The sequence below is a fragment of the Pezoporus wallicus genome, unplaced genomic scaffold (assembly GCF_028554395.1).
Source record: "Pezoporus wallicus isolate ANWC-B61680 ecotype Strahan unplaced genomic scaffold, APGP_CSIRO_Pwel_v1 contig_6401, whole genome shotgun sequence".
NCBI lineage: Eukaryota > Metazoa > Chordata > Aves > Psittaciformes > Psittacidae > Pezoporus > Pezoporus wallicus.
In genome coordinates this window covers 1,643,171-1,660,373 of record NW_026638608.1, presented here as the reverse complement: position 1 = coordinate 1,660,373, position 17,203 = coordinate 1,643,171, and the positions used below count along the sequence as shown (strand labels likewise).

Genomic DNA, 17,203 nt, shown 5'->3' with positions numbered 1-17,203 from the left:
TAACACCAGGTTTCACCCCACCCAGCCAGCCACCACTAGGGGATTGGGTTTGCTTCTATTTAAAGTCTATTGCGCTGTTCCAGTAAAGCAGCAGTGCTTAGCCGCTGATGGTATGTAGGCTGAATCAGTTCCTGAAAAATGTCCTATTTTAAAGTGCTTTGTGATTGATGTGGCACTTCAAATAAGAAAGCCTGATGGCTTGCGCTTGTACTGCTTTACCTACAAGGATGCTTGTGTGCTTGCCATACAAAGGAAGCAGAGCCTGTGGAGAATTGAGCATGTCTGATCTCTTCTTGGGAAATGAGTTGGTCCTATGCCCATAAGTGCTCTTCTTCAGTTTGACACATGTCACATAATTTCTTGCTTCAATCTCTTCTCAGGTTCAGGGTTGGCATCGCAAAGCCACATCCTGTGGTTTCTTGCTAGTTCCAGTCTTGGAAGGACCATTTGCTTTGCCCAGTTACTTATATGGAGACCCACTTCGAGCTCAGTTGTTCATCCCACTCAATGTGAGCTGCTTGTTGAAAGAGGGCAGCGAGCATTTGTTTGACGGTAAGAAGTGTTCTTTGTTTTGCCTCTTTACACTTTTCTGCAAGCAGGTCCCTTCTGGCATGCAGCTGACATGAAGAACCTCATTTACAAGACATGCATTTCAGCAGCCACCCTCAGGAAGGGTGGCACTTGGGGGAAGCTGTAGTGACAGGCTCATCACCATGCAACAGTGTATGAAGTTGGCAGCAAGAAGTACCAAAGCACAGGAAAGGTTGTCTCCCCACTGATCTTTGTTGCCATAATGTTGCATATCATTATAGAGTAATGATAATCAACCAAGCAGTTGTTCTATTTGACAGGATGTCACATTGTAAGAGTCTGTTTTGCTGGTAGACCCTGCCCACAGCTGCTCTGCAATTGTACCCAGCATTTGTTTGTTCTCCCTTCAGTGAGATTAGGCTTTCACGACTTCCATCCTCCTGGGTTTTTGTTGTTGTTGCCATGGTTACATTCGTGGTAAGAGTGTTTGCACATGAGATTAAGAGCTAGAAACTGCAGTCTCTTTTTCTGCAATGTGACTTTGCCCCTTTTGAGTGATGCTGTTCTGGTCAGGTGGAAGCTCAGATATCAGAAAGCTCTATCCCCATGCAGAGAGGGGCAAAAGTGCATCGTGAGAAGGGACAGTTGGGAAAAGGCTCTGTTTTAAAATAGTAAAGATGATAGTTTATTTTCATTAACCCAGTGCCCAGGGTTACAGGTGTCTTGTCAGTGTAAATCAGTCAGTGACAGAGCCATGTGCTGTGAGATCACCATAACCCCACTGACTTTGAACGATTATTTTCAGAGCACTTCATGGTGACACACAGCAGCCTGCTCCCCCTCCTTGCCCCCTCCCACACACCCCATTATGTTGTTCCCCTTCATCTCAGGAGCTAAATGAAAAGCTAAATTCAGGCATGAATCTGCTACTGGAGTGTGCAAGACATGTCTCTAATAGGATGGTGTTCAAGGGACAGCTGACAGGAAAACAAGTGACTAAAAGAAATGATTATTAAAAACAGGTCTTCTGAGGAAAACTGTGGTCTTGAAGGAAATAAAGCAGCTTTACTGGGCAATTGTGACCTTCTGTTTGTTTTAGGCTTTGAACCAGAAACGTACTGGGACCGTATGCACCTCCTTCAGGAAGCAATAGCGCACAGGTATGTAGAGAGCAGAGTGACTGAAAGGTTCCTGTCTCCCTGGATGATGCAGGGGGAAGATCTCTGCTGAGCTGTCACTCCTGAGTCGTGTGGGTTCTGTGCTGTCTGCCTCTCTGAAGTCTGCTTGCAGGTTATTTGACAAAAATATAACTAGAATGCCTGGAGGTGGCTCTGTGGGTGCAAGGGGCAGGTAGATAGTGTTTCAGCCTGTCACTCATTAGTAAACCATACTCTCCTTGTAGGGAGGGCATTGCCTTTGGAAGGTGCCCTGTTATTTTAAGTTAGAAGCAGACAGTCTGTAAATAGATTCCTTTCTGAGAAGGGATAGTTACTTCCTTCATGTGTACTTACCCAGTCTTGATTTTAGATGACAACCAATGATTGACAATAGGCAGGAGACTGGGATGTGAGCTGGATACCAGGAGGTTTTGCCTGGTTTAAGAAGGAATTGTTGGAAACTTAGAAGGAGAACAGTTGCTGAAAGGAAATACCGCTGCTTATGTCTAACATGATAATGGAATGCTCAAAGTTCAGCAGTATCCAGAACTTTCTGCCTCCAGCTGAAGATCTAGAACTGTCATGCAGCATGAGCAGGAGCTTAGCCCCCTTTGTGTGCTTGAGCTGCTAGTTTGTATCATGTTATTGCTGCCAAGGTCTTTTTCATGACAGAGAAACTGCCTTTTGTAATGGACTTTAACTTGGAAATAAGCTTTCATTAGCTTAGAAAGCAGGAGAGGAACAGGTATTCTACAAACAGCAGAGAACGATCAGGTGAGCTGCTTGAAGTTCTGCATGGAATATTGCCTGGCACGGAAGAAAATGATGTTACAGCTTGAAACATGCCCAAGGAATGTCAGTCTTGGCTGTCACTGTTCCCTCATCCGTGTGCAGCTGCCCTGTTTCGTCAGAGCTCCCAGACTGAGCTACTGGTGCTCTTGCTTCCGGCATGAGTTAGAACAGAGATCAGTGTGCAGTTACAGGCTTTCACACAGTGCCTGGCAGGGTGGAGGGTGTTTGGAGAAGCCCAGCTCTCTTCATCCCTTTTCCCCTTCCCTTCAGGCCATAAGAAAAGGGGCCATAAGTGACAGGGGAAGGTTGACCCTACCTTGGGCTGAAGGAATCCTAGCTGGAGTGACTCTTTTACATATCTATATATATGTGTGTGTGTGTATATATATATATGAAATATTTCTTTTTCATTCTCCTGGTGTTTGTTCTCCAGATTTGGATTTGTGCAAGATAAATACTCGGCCTCTGCATTCAACTTCCCAGCTGAGAACAAGCCCCAGTATATCCATGTCACAGGTGAGCAATGTTTGGCAGTCACTGGGGTAAGGAGGAGGCTGTTATAAACAGAAGAACCATTTTACATGCAGTTTGTGTTTTATGCTAGTGCTTTGGTCCTCATTATGTCCCTGGTCACATGACAAGTAGGTGTATCAGCCAGATCAAACCAGAGAGGCAGTGTGGAAAATGCAAGGTGTTGCTGCTCATCAGTGGCGTTGAAGTCTTGCTTTATAGTGTCTCTGAAGCATTTCTTTCCAGGAGATGGAAAAATAAAAAAAGGCAAAACTTGTTCCAAGTGCAGTGTAAATAAATGGGTATCTAGAAGCTGGAAGGAGGGAAAGGTGTTGGAACAAGTCAGTGCTCTGTTCTCATGCTTAAGTTCAGTTGTAGATGCATCTCTACTAATGTACACTGGGGGGGAGATAGAGAAAGCATTTGCTTTCATTATTGTTCTTCATAAATGTTGATCTATCAGCACTTCTAACTAAGCTTCATGCATGGCATATTACAGTAAAACAACAGTGTTTTCAGAGGGGTTGCTGATGCATGAAAACAATGATGGGAAGAGACCTTTTGGAAAATTACAGGAGAGATGGAAATTGATGTAAAGTTAGAAAATGGATTGGAGCCTGCATCTTTGCTTCATTCCCATCTACCAGAAGAAAGGCAAGAACAAGTGTGCTCTCTGCGTTGTAAATTGCAGGAAGAAATAGCACGTAAAAGCAAAGGAGGAGAAGTGTATCCCATTTTCTCTTGCTAAGAGGCAATTAAACGACGCTTAGTTCAGCTACAAGGTGCTTAAGAGTAAAGTCCTGTCTGTTTCCCCCAGGGACAGTGTTTTTGCAGCTCCCGTATTCCAAGCGGAAGTTTTCTTGTGGGCAGCAGCGTCGCCGGCGCAACTCCACGAGCTCCACCAACCAGAACATGTTTTGTGAGGAGCGCATCGGCTACAACTGGGCCTACAACACCATGCTGACGAAAACGTGGCGCTCCAGTGCCACCGGGGATGAGAAGTTTGCTGACCGGTTGCTGAAAGACTTCACAGACTTCTGCTGGAACAAAGACAGCCGGCTTGTTCTGTTCTGGACTGATTGTCTGGATAAGATGCATGCAAGTGCTCCGTGAAATAGGGGTGTATCTCTTAGGGAGACAGCTAGAAGTTTTACCTTGTGGCAAGGAAGTAAAGGTGAAGGATGACTGGAAAAGAGCCTCTGTTAGATTCATCTTGAGGCTCCAAGAGGACCTGATCAATATTGCTGTTGATATTCAACAGAACTTGATTAAGCCCTTGGAAAAAGAATCTGAGCTGTTGGCTTGCCAATATCTATCACCTGACCTCAGCTTGGTTTCAAGTAGCTGCAGTCCTTGATTGCCAAAATTTGTGTTAGAGCAGAGGTAAAGGAAGGAGAGTGCAAACGGTTTTCAAGGGCGCTCAGATTCAGCCCAGTGTGATGGTAGTAGCTTACCGTCGTTGGAAGTGATTGGTATCTGATGTGCCTGGCAGCAGCCTGCCTCTTTCCCTTTTGAGGTGTACCTGATTGTGTGAATATGTAAGATAAAATGTGAGAGACGCTTGTTAAGTTTCATACATGTAAATAAGTAAAAATGCAGAAAATCGAGTGACATGGTGTTTTGTTTTAACTGCAGACAGCAGTACAAAATCAGGGAGTAAAGGAGAATAACTGCCAAAAGGAAATACTGCTGCTTATCTCCAGCATGGCAGTGGAATGCTCAAAGTTCAGCAGTATCTGGACTTTCTGCCTCCAGCTGTGGATCTAGAACAGTGTCATGCAGCAGAGCAAGAAGGCAGTTACTGTCACGCATGGCCAGCTTCCAAGTGTAAGGAGAAATCACGGACAATTGAACACAAGATGCTGCTGATGGGAGTAACAAAAAGGATTCTGAGCAGACTTTTAGGATGTATCTGCATGTAGCAAAAGGAAGATGCCTCCACTCCAGTATGTAGCTTTTGTCTTTGCAGAGCAAGGTCAGGTATGGCACATGGACTTGGCAGGAGCTGGTTACTGAAGTGTGGGTTAAGGGTGGGTTCACATCCGGCCCCTGGTAGCGCTATGCGCTGGGGCTGTTGACTCGCTCCGAGATCCTCAGTGTTGTTACCTGTCCTCGGTACGCCGAGGTCAGCAGGGGGCGGGCATACTCACAGCGGTGTTTGGACCTGACTGAAGGACAAATCGGAGCTGCTTCAGTTTTATCCCCTACACTGAGTCTGGGTGACTGCTGCGCTGTTAGGCAGTACCCTCCTGGAGAAGGTGGGTAGCAGTGCATGTCTGAGCCCCATTAGCATCTTAACACGTACTCTCTACTACAAAACCCCTTTGCTGCCCTCTCCGCTCGGTTCTGCGGTGTAGGTGGCCGCAGCAGCGTGTGGAGCAGCCGGACGGGGCGGGAGCAGCTCCGCGCCCCCCGCTGGGCAGCGGCACCCAAGGTGGGGGCCTGGCGGGGCGGGAGGAGGGAGGGAGGCAGGGGGAGGCCGACCCGCGCCCCGCCGCTCTCCTCCGGGCACCGGAGGACGGGGACCGGGACCGGGTGGACTCTGGCGCGGCCGCTGCCTCGGGACGGGCCAGAACGGGACGGGGCTGCCGGGGTGAACCCGCTCCTCAACCTCGCAGGTATCTACCAGCTCTTCCTCCTTTTGTCCGGCGGGGCTGGAGCGGTCCAGGGGTTGGGAGTGCCCGAGGGGACCCGGTGGGCACAGGCATCCTTTCCCCGGGCGAACACCAGCTCCGGCACCCATTGGAGTCACGCTTTGCTGTAACTGCCGCCTGCCCCTGCCCCTGTCCCGTGCCATTTTGGAGAAGAAAGCTCATTAATTTCACTCGAGTGTCTCTAGACTTTGTGCTCTGGTAGTTTTTAACCTGTTCCCGTGGGGAGCTGGGTATGGAGGTTTGGGCTCTGAGCGGCATGGCCAATGCTGGCACTTCCGCAGCACCCCCGGTGTTCCCAGCCACTCGGGGACTCAAGCGGGAACGGCTGGGCCCACCCCTGTGTGCAGTTCCTCCTTCAGCCACCGAGTTTTGGGGCGAGTTTGATGTGTCTTTCTGAGCTCAGTTTTCTCAGCCACAAGCCTGGGGTGGCTTTAGCCTTTCAGGCTGCTTTAGGCCTAGTTGTGAGTGTTCTGAGATCCCCAGACTGCTTTTAACACCACAGTAAATTTCTTCCCTTTATTAAAACAAAAACCCCAAGCATACCATGGAATGTAAAAATGGGAGATAATAGTTTTTATCTAACCACAACTCACAACTTTGTGCATTGCATAGAAAAGTCTTTCAACAGGACATAAGGATGAAGCGGTTCATGGCCATGTTAAACAGGAATAAAAACAAGGATCCCCCACCTGCCAAGCTGCTGGATCTAGCAGGACAGCTTTGCCAGGATCTCCAGAGCTCATTTCCTAGTCTGGAGAAGCTGGTTGGGGCCATGATGGGATGCAAGCACAAGATGTATTTTCTCACTAACATCCATGTTGTCCAAGCTTGCGTGTTTGTTCATATCCAGAAAGGGCAGCATGACACAGCCTGCAGACTGCTGGAGGTAGGGAACTGTTCTTTGTTTCTTCATGCAGGCAAAAGCAGTATTAGAAAAACAGCAGTTAGAGCTGTTAGTGCAGAAGTATCCAAACAGCAGGACATGGAGTGTTTCCAGCTGGCATTTGGCAGCAGAAGGTGATAGGTGTGCTTTGGTTGACCTGAAATGCAAGATAAAAACTGCTACAGGCAGTTACTATTAATCAGCCAAGGGGCAGAATGTAACTGGGTGATTATGGGGTTGGCTGTAGTTTGTGAAAGCAGGATTTTTGTTCTCTAAAGGGATGGTTCTTCGAGTTTTTCACAAATTTAGGGCTCAGGATGTAAAAGCCTTGGGGAAGCCAGGTCTAGAGGGCATCCAGGATGGGAAGATAATGAGGAAGGCCGGATGGTACCACTCAAGGGGAGGAATTTTGGCCTCTAGATCTGGTAATGTAGCCCTTTTCACCAGGGAAAAGGGGAATTAGGCAACTCCTTCTGTACATTAGAGGAAATTCAGGGAGCCATAGACTTGGATAATGCTACCAGCTTTGTCAGGCTAGTAGGAACCTCTGAGTAAGTTTCTGGCTGTTGAGGGTTTTCTCCTTTACAGGAAGCCTGGCTGACTACCTGGAGAGAGTTTGCTTACATGCTGTTTTGGTTTTAGTATAGCAAGGCAGAACAGAAGGAGAAGCTAGTGCAACTTTGGCATGAGATTCACTACCGGAGGGTAATGGAGCAACATCACACAGATTTTCTGACACCGCTGCAGAAGTTCCGTTGCAGGAAGAGGTACCATGGTGTGGGGGAACAGATTCATTTTTCTTTGCTGTATCTGGTAGATGCAGGGCATAGAAATGCAGAGGCTGGTTTTGCACCTCAGGATGCTGCTTCTCAGAGCTAGGTGGTTCTTGACGGTTTGACCACTTGTGGCAATGTGAACGAGACTTCTGGGGTTATTTTTTAATCCTGTTTTCTCCTGTGTACAGGAATCCTCCACCTGTTTCCCTTTGTCCTGAAGGTTTGAAGAATCGAAACCATTCAGATGAAGTGCGCCAGCAACTGCACAGGTTTGCTGCAGAGGTGACAACAAATCCAAACAAGAAACAGCGGGTAGGGATATGCTACTTCTAACCAAGTCTCCTTGTCACAGAGAAGCAGAACTCTGTGATCAGGGGTCTAGAACTGATTTCATTCTAAATCCCTGTTTTCTAAAGCCCCAGTGGGGCTGGGATTCCCCAGACTTGATCTTTTCCTGAAGGTTTCCTTAAAAGAATCATTGGGTTCATGCTAAGTAATCTCACTTGCTTTGGACAAAATGATCAGGAGATATAAAGTTCCTCACTAAGCTTCTAACAGTTCTAATTTGGTAGTGGTTCAGCATAGGCAGCAAAACAGCCATCACTCAGAAGAGCTGTATTAGAGTGATAAATAGTTCTGACTTGAGTGAGTTATAGCCTGTATTAAATTGCTTTTTGCTTACCAGAATATATTTTATACTGCCTTATCACATTAAATTCACAGAATTTGAAAACGTGATAAGTTGTGTTCATGTCTGCATCTGTCTTCCTTATTTGAACAAGGATAAATCTGTAATGGAAGTGACATGTGAATTAATTCAGTAATCCTTGTTGATTACTCCCTCGCAAGGTGAGGGCTTCAGACTGTCAAGTCTGTCTCTGTGGTGCTCAGTTTTTCCAGCACCCTTCTCGCATAAGGCAGGATGGCTTGGGGAACAGCTCTGCAGCGTGGAGTTGGTTTATTTCACAAAGCAGCAACAACTTCGAAATGTTCATTAAAAAAGCCCCCCGCAATCTGGTTTGGGAGCATAATGAGGTTGCACGGTTAAGTCCTAAAAGGTCAGGATACAATGATCACTTATGCATTAATTTCCTAATACGTTCTTCACTTACGTGATCTCATTCTTTAGCAGTTTCATACAGCAGACATTTTTCTGTGAATGTGATACAGATGTTTATGCTGCTTACAGTTTGTGGAAACTCTGTAATGTGGTAAACACATTAGTGTTCATCCTGTTAGTGTCACGGTAGTGATGCAAAGCTGTCATTCTGTGGGAAGAGCATGCTTCGGTCAGGTTTTCCATTCAAATATAGCAATATAAAATAGCAGTAGATGGGGCTGTTTTGGTTGTGTTGGTTATTTCTTAGCAGACAAATTGAGTGGGGGAGCAGGGGGGAATGTATGTATTCCAACAACTCTTTTGAGTTTACAAATCAGTCTCCTCAATGAGATCCACTTGTCAGAGCCTTAGTGATCAAATGTCTCTGGGTTTAAGGCTCTTTTGCTCTGTTGCTTTTGGAACTGGAAAAAAAAAGAAATCCTGATTATTTGGATGCGGTTTATTCTGTTTCCATTGATCTCTCCCTGCACATGGGTTTGCAGGAGGGACTGGCTCGGGACATGAACCTACAGCCAACTCAGGTCTACAACTGGTTTGCAAATTACCGACGGCGTCAAAAATCCGGCCTCCCTCGTATGGAAAAGCAAAACAACTCATGTCCTGAGAGGGCTCTGGCTTATCCCACAGTGCAGCAGCAGGACAGAGGATTCTATGCTCCACAGACTGCAGGTTTGTTTCTTGCTAATGGGCTTAGGATGTGATCCAGAAAGCTGAAAACCTGCTTTAAATTCCCTCAGGAAAGGAAGGGTATTCCTTTTCCAGAACAGCATCTATATGCTGATGGATCAAGTGGACATGGAAGAGATCTTCTTCAGTGGAGTGCCTCATTGTTTGTCTAGAGGCTGTCACTCATAGAAGAAGCAAACACTGATAGGGCCTGTGCAAGAACAGGCTAACAGATGCCTGCCTCAGAAGGGGCACTGACAGCAAGTACCTGCAAGGCAGCAGGTTTTAGTGCTCAGATCCTGGGATCAGGGATGTAGTCCAGTAAAACCCAGTATTGCCATGTCCCTTCACAGAATCTTGACCAAATATCAGTCAGGAAGCACAAGAGGGTCTTGCTGCATTTGGCAAATTAGACTTGTTTCATTGTTTTCTGGAGTAACTATTGGTGTTCCTTCACCTGCCTGGCCCACACCTTTCAGATGGATCTTATGTAGGCATCGGCTCTGAGCAAATGGAGAGAACTCTCATGACCTGTGACCCAGGGTGGAACCAGTCAGCTGCAGATCTGGATAAGCCTCCTGAGGGAACATATTTAAAGATGCTGGAATCCAGGTGATGTATGAAAAAGCCTTCACAGTGACAGTTCAGAGATGAAGCAACGTTTAAAGCTGTTAATGGAACTGACTTTCATGTCAGTTCCCAGGAGACATAACTTAGGAGTCTTGACTCCGTATATGGGGAATGGTCCATGCTGAGCATCAGGCAGTCAGAGCATCTAGCAGTTAACTTCCCAGCTATCAAGGGCAGGATTCAAAGGTTTAGCTGGTGGGTGCCTCTCTTTGCAAAGCAGTATGTTTGGCTAATTCATTTTCTCCACCATTACAGCTTTATGCCGAGCAGTGAGCTGTATGAAGCGAGGACAAACAAGGCTTTCTTGACCACCCACAGCACTGAACAAACTGTATCATTTTGCCCTGAGGCTATGCTGGAACCAGGAACCTGCTTTAACCCTGCTGTCCTGCAAGCCAGAGAAGCAGCAAGCAGTGCTGATACCAACCCCCAGCTGGGTAACTTTGTCCTGTGCCCCTGTGGATCCCTTACCTTCCCAGATGAACGGCTGGCCATGTGGCAGGCCCCTTGCAGCACCGGAGGAGTCTCTGGCTCTATGTGGACCCCAAGTATAGAAGGTTAGTAAAACTGCACCCAGATCATTGACCTTGAGAGCTTTCAAGCTTCTCTTCCCTTTGCTGTAAACACTCTTGCTCACTTACGTGGGTTTCCAGTGTCATGACAAATGGGAGCAGGGTTTACTTGAGCTCTGCAGTTCTGCTCCCATAGTATCTGTGAGAAAACCCATCGGTTTAAGGTGTTGAAACAGACATTCTTACCTACTCTTTTGCCTAAATTGTAACTGTTTCCATAAGATAGTATTTTTCCAGCAAGGTGGATTCCTTTTAGCATTTCCACTGCAAGAGTCCCTTCAGGTGTTTGCTCACCTTGTCAGTTTTCAAGCTTCTGGGTTTTTCTCAAGAGCTTGCCTGAGCACAGGCTGGGAACTTCTTAACTGTGACACAGTTTGCATCTTCAGCAACACATTCTCACTTTCCCTTCTCCTTCCTCTTATTCTTTCTCTCTCCCTCTCTGTTTCCTTCCTGCCTGGTCTTGTTCAGCATTCCCACCATCTCTTCTGTTTTTAACAATAGCCTTTGCAGGATATGTAAGTGATGTCCACCTGCTTTTGCTGTAGGTCTGCAGAACAAAAACCACTGTGACTGCCATTCACCCAACCCTTGTGAATGTAGAGCAAGGAGAGGACAAATAGATGGGTCAGAGGCTGGGGTCATGTTTTCTGTAACTGTCTTTAATGTGAACATTTATTTCAGCAGGTATCAGAGCTCCCTTGAGCAGAGTCCCTCAAGGTGGCTGTATTGAGGCCAGTTCAGGAAGAATCATTCAGCAGTCAGATTTAGAGGTTGAAAGCTTCATCCTTAGAGAAGGACAGCTAGGGACCCTGGAGTCTGTTCTTCCCCACAGGTAAAGGGAATGGAAAGCACAGGGCTTCTTAAAGGCAGGAGTGACAGTGATGCTATGGGGTTAGCCTTGTCCTCATCCCCCTGTTGAAGAAGGTTGTAGAAAGAGTGTGGTGATGCATCTCATTTCAGGGGCTTGGCTCTCCTTGTGTCCATCATGTTTTGCAGATACTTCTACCTGTGCACTGGAAATGGGAAATGCTGTATAAGTGTATATGTGGCTTATGGTGGTGGCACAAGGGAGATCTGAGACCAGCCTGATCAGAAAATAAATGAACCCCTCTCTTTAAAGCAGGCTTAGTTTCTAAGCTGTTTGACTGTTTTTCTTTTTGGCAGAAAATCATAAGTTATAGTGATTCAGTGAGAGCTGATTCTGTGGGCTGGGTTGGTAGGGCCCATACTTAATCCTAAAATAGTGTTTGTAGCTTCATAACCTCATGACCAGATTATTCCATAGTGCAGGCTTTCCAAACTGGAAGACAGAAAGACAGGCACTATTCTGTCTTTTTGTTTTCCACCTGTAATAAATGTTTTATTAATAAATGTAGGTTTTCTCTGGGACTTGAGATAAATTCAGAGAGTGCAAACCAGCAGCAATCCGTGCCATCTTCCATATGTTACACAACCCCCATAAGTTACATAAAAATAAACACTGCCAAACAGACATGACGAGGTTCCTTTAGTTTACTGATCTGAAAGGCACAGCAGGAGCAGTAGCTCCATTTCACAACCCTTCTGCCTTGACACTGTCCAGCATTTGTGCTAGCATGATGCTGTCAGTAATATGTCAGAGAGGTAGGTAGAAGCAGTTTTATTCCTTTTATTCACTTTAGAGATGAGGAAGCAGAGGCGCAGAGAGGTTTTGTCAAGCAACCAGGGAAGGCAGTGATTCACTGGAGATAAAGATCAGTGGGGTTTCGCCTCCCAGTTCCCTGCTGAAATAATTTCTGCCTTTTACCTCTGTTTCCCGGTTGGCTTGATGTTCATGTTCATGTCAGGCTCCTCGCTCTGAACTGACAATCCAGGTCAGGGCATTGTAAACCCACCTCAGTACGTGTTCTAGGATTTGCAGTTTCAAAGAGTGGCTACAGATCGTAAAGGACCAGTGAGGCTTGCTGGCACTGCTCTGGCTGGATTTAAAATTGCATGTTCTGACTCCAGAGTGAGCTCATGTTTATTTTTAAAATCTGTTCCACCAGCAGAAGAAATCTATGGTGAATGTCTCCTTGTTGGGTTATGTCAGTTGTGCCAGGAACCTACACACCCTTTATCGTATTCCTGTCAGGGGCAGGACTTGCTGCTTCATTGACACCTTCTGGGGAGGATATAGTTATTTGAACTCTTATTCATAACCCCTGTTTAGTGGCCTGGTCCAGCTTGAACCAGAAAGCCTTTAACTCCCCAGAACACTGTGAATGCTAAGGAACACTGATCTCTTTGGAAATGAGTGATGCCTAGGCTGCAGTCTCATCTAGGCTCTTTCGCAGTTTCTCTCCAAAGAGCCAGCAGACCTCATGTGGGTAGTCTTAAGTAAGAAGAAGGCTCAGTGAATGGCAGTGAATAAGGATCACCTTTGTTATCAGGCAGAGGCCTCTAACAGAGTTACTGATAAGAGAGAAAGTATTGTGTCACCAGAGTCCTCTTTAGCAATAATGTTGTAAGGAGCATCACTCACGTGGAGACTCATGAATCAGGCAAGAGCTTAAACTGTAAGGCAAGTGAGTGTTGCTATCCTGGAAAGACAGGGCAGTGAAGTTACCTCTGTTTACAGACAAGAGTAAAGCACAGAAAAGGAAATTATTTAGCCAAGGTCACCCAAGGGGGGTGGCCTCAGTGTTGTGCTCTCACTGCCCTGCCAACACTTCTGGCTCCTTGCTTCTTAACTGCAGGGGTAGAGCTACAAGTCAGCACAAGGACCCTTCATCTGCCTGTCTCATTTTCAAAGGTGCTGACCTGGAAAGGACTTGGCCTGAAAGCTCATTAGAACAATTCCTGATGATTTCTTTCATGGGGTCTTTACTGTTGGTCCTACGCACTTGGGCTGTATCCAAGCCTCTTATGATCTACAGGGCTGTGAGGTGGGAGTGTGAGGGGGAACCAGGCTGGAAGCTGACTGTTTCCATCTGCTCCTGCTGCCTGACAGGGGAGTCTGATCCAGTCTTGCTGTTAGGCTCTCCCCTCTGGATAACCCAGCACCCCGACACTGGCAGGCAGCAAGCTCAAAAAGCATAAAAGGAGGCTACTTTTTGGCATGTTGCATAATTAAATCACAGAACTTGTTGCTAAGGGCATTGTGCATGTCAGTGTAAGTGGGCTGCGAAAAGAGATCAGACATTCTTGGTGGGGGAAGGAGGGGGCAAGGGCTTGAGTCCATTTGTCATTAGTAAATGGCATCGCCAAAATGCAGCCTCCAGCAGAGGAGTCCCAAGACTGCTTGCTGGAACCTTCGGTGCATTCCAAGGAATGGCAAGTTGACCCTTACCTTGTTTCTTCTGCTTTTTCCCTATGCTCTGTTACTTGGCACCTTTTGGTCTAGGCCTGTATGGCCTTTCATACCCTGGGCTATACCTGGGAGTGGTGGGGGCAGTGATGTTGGAATTATAGATTCTTTTGAGTTGGTGATGAACAGAGAGGACATCCCTTTGTCAAGTACCCAGTGTCTCCCACTTGATCCAGTGCCCGCAGACTGTGACCTCTTCTGAGAGGTTGGCAATGCCCCAGGGGACTTGTGGATGGGGAAGCCATGTCCCCAGACTGGCAGCCTTGAAAAGCTATTGTAGAATGGTAGCCAATGTTGTGGCTGTGTCTAAAGCTAAATGTTTGCCTGTTTTGACTCTTAAGGTCTGTGTTTTTCAAATATGTTTCAGGAGAGAGATGTTTTGGTAGACATCTCCTTGTTTATGGGGCATTCTGGGGGCAAAAAGAAGGTCATTCCTGTGTGCTGCTCCTGGTCAGGCTAGTCTTCCCCGTGCAGAATCTCTATTTTCAGGCTGTAACAATTTTGAGAAATGGAGCAGTTTTACAGACAGCTTAATAGAACTTTGACTGAATGGTCTTGCCAGCAACCCCTCTTGTCCTGCTGCAAAGCATTACAGTAGGTGCTGAGTTGGGCATAAATACAAATGCATTTGTATATTGTATTTTCTTGTAGTTACTGTCACTCTGTGTTTGGCAAGCCTCAGTGTCCACCTGTTTCTGCACCCTGCATGGAAGAAAGCCAAGCCTTGGGACAAAGCCAGGTGAGAGAACACACCTAATGTTCAGCAAAAGCTGCTCAGGCCTGTACGCACCATCTAGCTGTAGCTCTCACAAGGGAGATGTGAAGTATCATATTTAGTATCAAAGGTGTTTGATCAAAGCATACCTTTGGAATCCAGTTCAGAGCAGGGTGGGCATTCCCTGGGGTAGTATCCCACAGACGCTAGAAGGAGAGGTGCTTTTGTTGGTCTTTTCACTTGAATTGCTTATCAGATGCTAATTTTACCAAGTGTGTCATTGAAATGATGGCTAAAGCAGCCTGTACAGATCCAAAGTACTGTTTATGTTTTGAGCAATGGAGAGCTCTGTGGAAAGAAGACGATATAGGAAGAGAGCTGCTTGAGGGCCCTCTGCTCTGCGGGGATCTGCAGAATTTGACTCTGCCCTCTCAGACCTCTTAAAGTCTTTCATGTAATTTCCATTTCTAAGACTGTGGTTGATAAGGAAAAGGGATTTTGCACTGTTCCGAGATGGCTGATAGCAGTGTATGGAGCAGTATATTATAGGACATGATAACTTGCTTCCAGGGTCTGGATGCAGTCTGCATGCCTTCTCATGGTGATTTTAAGGCAGTAGAGAATAGAAGTTAGAAATCTGGTGCTTTCAAGGGGATGCGAGCACATCTTTGAATTAAAAGTCTTTAAAATAGTACCCAAGAAAGCCTTATCTAAACTGTACCTTGAGCTATTTTTTGGCCTCATGAGTGTTGGTCTCCCAGTCAGTTAGCATCCATTTCTGTTTCTCTTGCATTGTGAGCTGCTTAAAAGGATTTTCAAAAGCAGGGGACCATATCTGCTGGCCTCATTACAGGAAGCGGCTGCAGCTCCGAGGGCAGTAACAGAACCTCTTTCGAGCCTTTGAAAGCATCAATATAAAGATCTGTATCTTGGAGAGTGGCCTTTTTACCAGCCATAATGTGAGCCAGATGAGTAGGAAAGCTTTGGGCATTAATAATGAATGAGCCTTTTCTTACATTTCCAGAGCATGCAGTCTCTATAGCTAGTTTTCATCTTGCTACTTTGCATTCCTGCACTGATTTTGCAATGGTATAAAAACATGGCACTCAGTGCCTTATGGGCTGGGGAGCAAAACACCCTGTGATGCCTGCAGATGTTGAAAGGGGACATCTTTGGATCTTTTTTTTAAGTTGAGGAATTCAGAAAAGCAATTTTTATGTGTTTTAATGTGTGCTGCAGGAAGAGGAAGGGCTTGAGTGGGTAAGTGATTTTACAGCATTCTACAGACTTCTCAGGCACTCTGTGTCTTGCTGAATCAGCTTGCCCTGGCCTTCTTGCAGGAATATGCAGGTGTTTGGTTCCTATGTCTGAATCACAGGGGTGCAGATGTCCTCTTCCTTTTGTCCATGCATGACTTGCAATTTGGTTTCATAGGTGATGCATCCCAGCAGAGCCAACATGAGAATAAAACAAAAAAAGCAATTTGGATCTGTTTCTTCCCTTCCCTGAAAGCAGCTCCCTTGTTCAGGTGATCACTCCCTTATTTCATCCTGGTCTTACCCTCTGTCAGTTACTTGCTTTTATAGGAGCCAGTGTCTTGGGCAAATGGAAGGGAATTGCTCTTCTCTGCATTACTGAGAGTTGATTTGTGCACTGATTGTGCTTGTCATCTTTATAACCATCTCCTGTACAGATGGATTACCCTATCTGATCTCAGAGCGGAACAAAGACTTTGTTGCTTCATGCGTGCAGCCCTCACCACTCACGTTCCCTCCCTTCTGCCCAAAGGAGCTTTTCTACCCTGAGCAAGGGCATTGCCATCATTAAGGATCACATGTGGTGAAGCTTTGATTTCTTTTTGTGTCTTTCAGGTCCTGGAGGATCCGGTTGGCAACCTGTTAACCAACGACACGTTCTGGGCAGCATGGCTGCTCTTTGAATTCTCAGCCAGTGGACGAATGTGACCCGCCTGCAGAGATGTTCAATGTGGTCTGCACTTCCCTAGGAAACACCCCATCCTTTCCCCATACTTTTTTTGGCATGAATGAGGGGCTTGGCATGGAGATGAACAGAGAGTGAGGTAGAAAGATAATGAAGGTCTGTTGTAATGGTTGCAAAGTTTGGTTTTGTTACAGTTTGGTTAAGAGTTTTGCAAAGGATAGAAGGCATGAAAGGTGCATTGTGGACTGCAGGTTTTGACTAGAGCAGGCTGAAGCTGCACTGCAGATGCTAAAAATATCAAGTCGCTGGTTTTGTGGCGGTTAAGTATTTCTACCCATAGCACTGGTCAGATCAGAGTTGTTCATTACATGATGAAGGTAAATGAAGCTCCTGTACTCAGAAAGAGTAAAACTGAGTTTTATTGCCTGGCAGTGGGTATTGGGTAACTTTTTCTCAGGCCTGGAAGGTAAAGTATCAGCTTAGTGCTGGTAAAATACTGCTATTTCTCATCCCTGCATCTCGGTGGTACTGCTGGGTGTAACTGCTGGAGTGTACAGTACTCCAGAGTATCACAGGTGACACAAACTGGCAGAATTATCAGTGCTGAAGTCAATGTTCTTGCAGTAGGGGGAGGGCCTACCAGCGTTGTCAGTGTTTAATGCAACCTGTATCTCAGATTGCCCAGGAAAGAAGGATGAATGGAGACGTAGGAGCTGCTGAATTCTTGATCCATTGTCAGTGCCCACATCCGGATGGACACAAACTACCAGGGCCAGTGTGTGACCCTCAGGCAGTCTCTGGCACCAGGCAGCGGCCATCGTGTTCAGATGAGGGCCCTGCAATGCAGCGTGAGTTGTGCAGGCTCAAGTTTCCTACACACTGTAGTAAGTGTGGGGCTGATGCTGTGTAGGCTGGAGGCTGCTTACTC

At 46.3% G+C, this 17,203-nt stretch overlaps 2 protein-coding genes across 18 annotated transcripts in view; both read left to right on the top strand.

The window, feature by feature from the left end:
• Positions 1 to 4,595, top strand: part of DEPDC5 (DEP domain containing 5, GATOR1 subcomplex subunit) — a 47,779-nt gene extending 43,184 nt beyond the window's left edge. For all 15 annotated transcript variants that reach the window (XM_057411423.1, XM_057411428.1, XM_057411427.1 and 12 more), the window contains 4 exons: positions 381 to 552; positions 1,631 to 1,691; positions 2,914 to 2,996; positions 3,808 to 4,595. In XM_057411423.1, the coding sequence (XP_057267406.1) occupies positions 381 to 552; positions 1,631 to 1,691; positions 2,914 to 2,996; positions 3,808 to 4,103 (612 nt within the window). In that variant the 3' untranslated portion in view covers positions 4,104 to 4,595. The remainder of the gene's footprint in view (positions 1 to 380; positions 553 to 1,630; positions 1,692 to 2,913; positions 2,997 to 3,807) is intronic.
• A 1,351-nt stretch (positions 4,596 to 5,946) lies between these two features.
• On the top strand, positions 5,947 to 16,351 carry ANHX (anomalous homeobox). Of its 3 annotated transcripts, none has more exons than XM_057411438.1 (9): positions 5,947 to 6,530; positions 7,170 to 7,294; positions 7,492 to 7,615; positions 8,906 to 9,092; positions 9,569 to 9,701; positions 9,975 to 10,276; positions 10,976 to 11,123; positions 14,271 to 14,358; positions 16,206 to 16,351. In XM_057411438.1, exons 1-9 carry the CDS (start codon positions 6,282 to 6,284, stop codon positions 16,296 to 16,298), a joined length of 1,449 nt encoding a protein of 482 aa, XP_057267421.1. In that variant the 5' UTR covers positions 5,947 to 6,281; the 3' UTR covers positions 16,299 to 16,351. The 3 variants fall into 3 exon arrangements, with proteins under 3 accessions (XP_057267421.1, XP_057267422.1, XP_057267423.1); XM_057411440.1 differs by having other exon boundaries at positions 6,438 to 6,530; positions 7,116 to 7,294; XM_057411439.1 differs by lacking the exon at positions 10,976 to 11,123 and having other exon boundaries at positions 5,949 to 6,530.
• Positions 16,352 to 17,203: the final 852 nt, after the last annotated feature.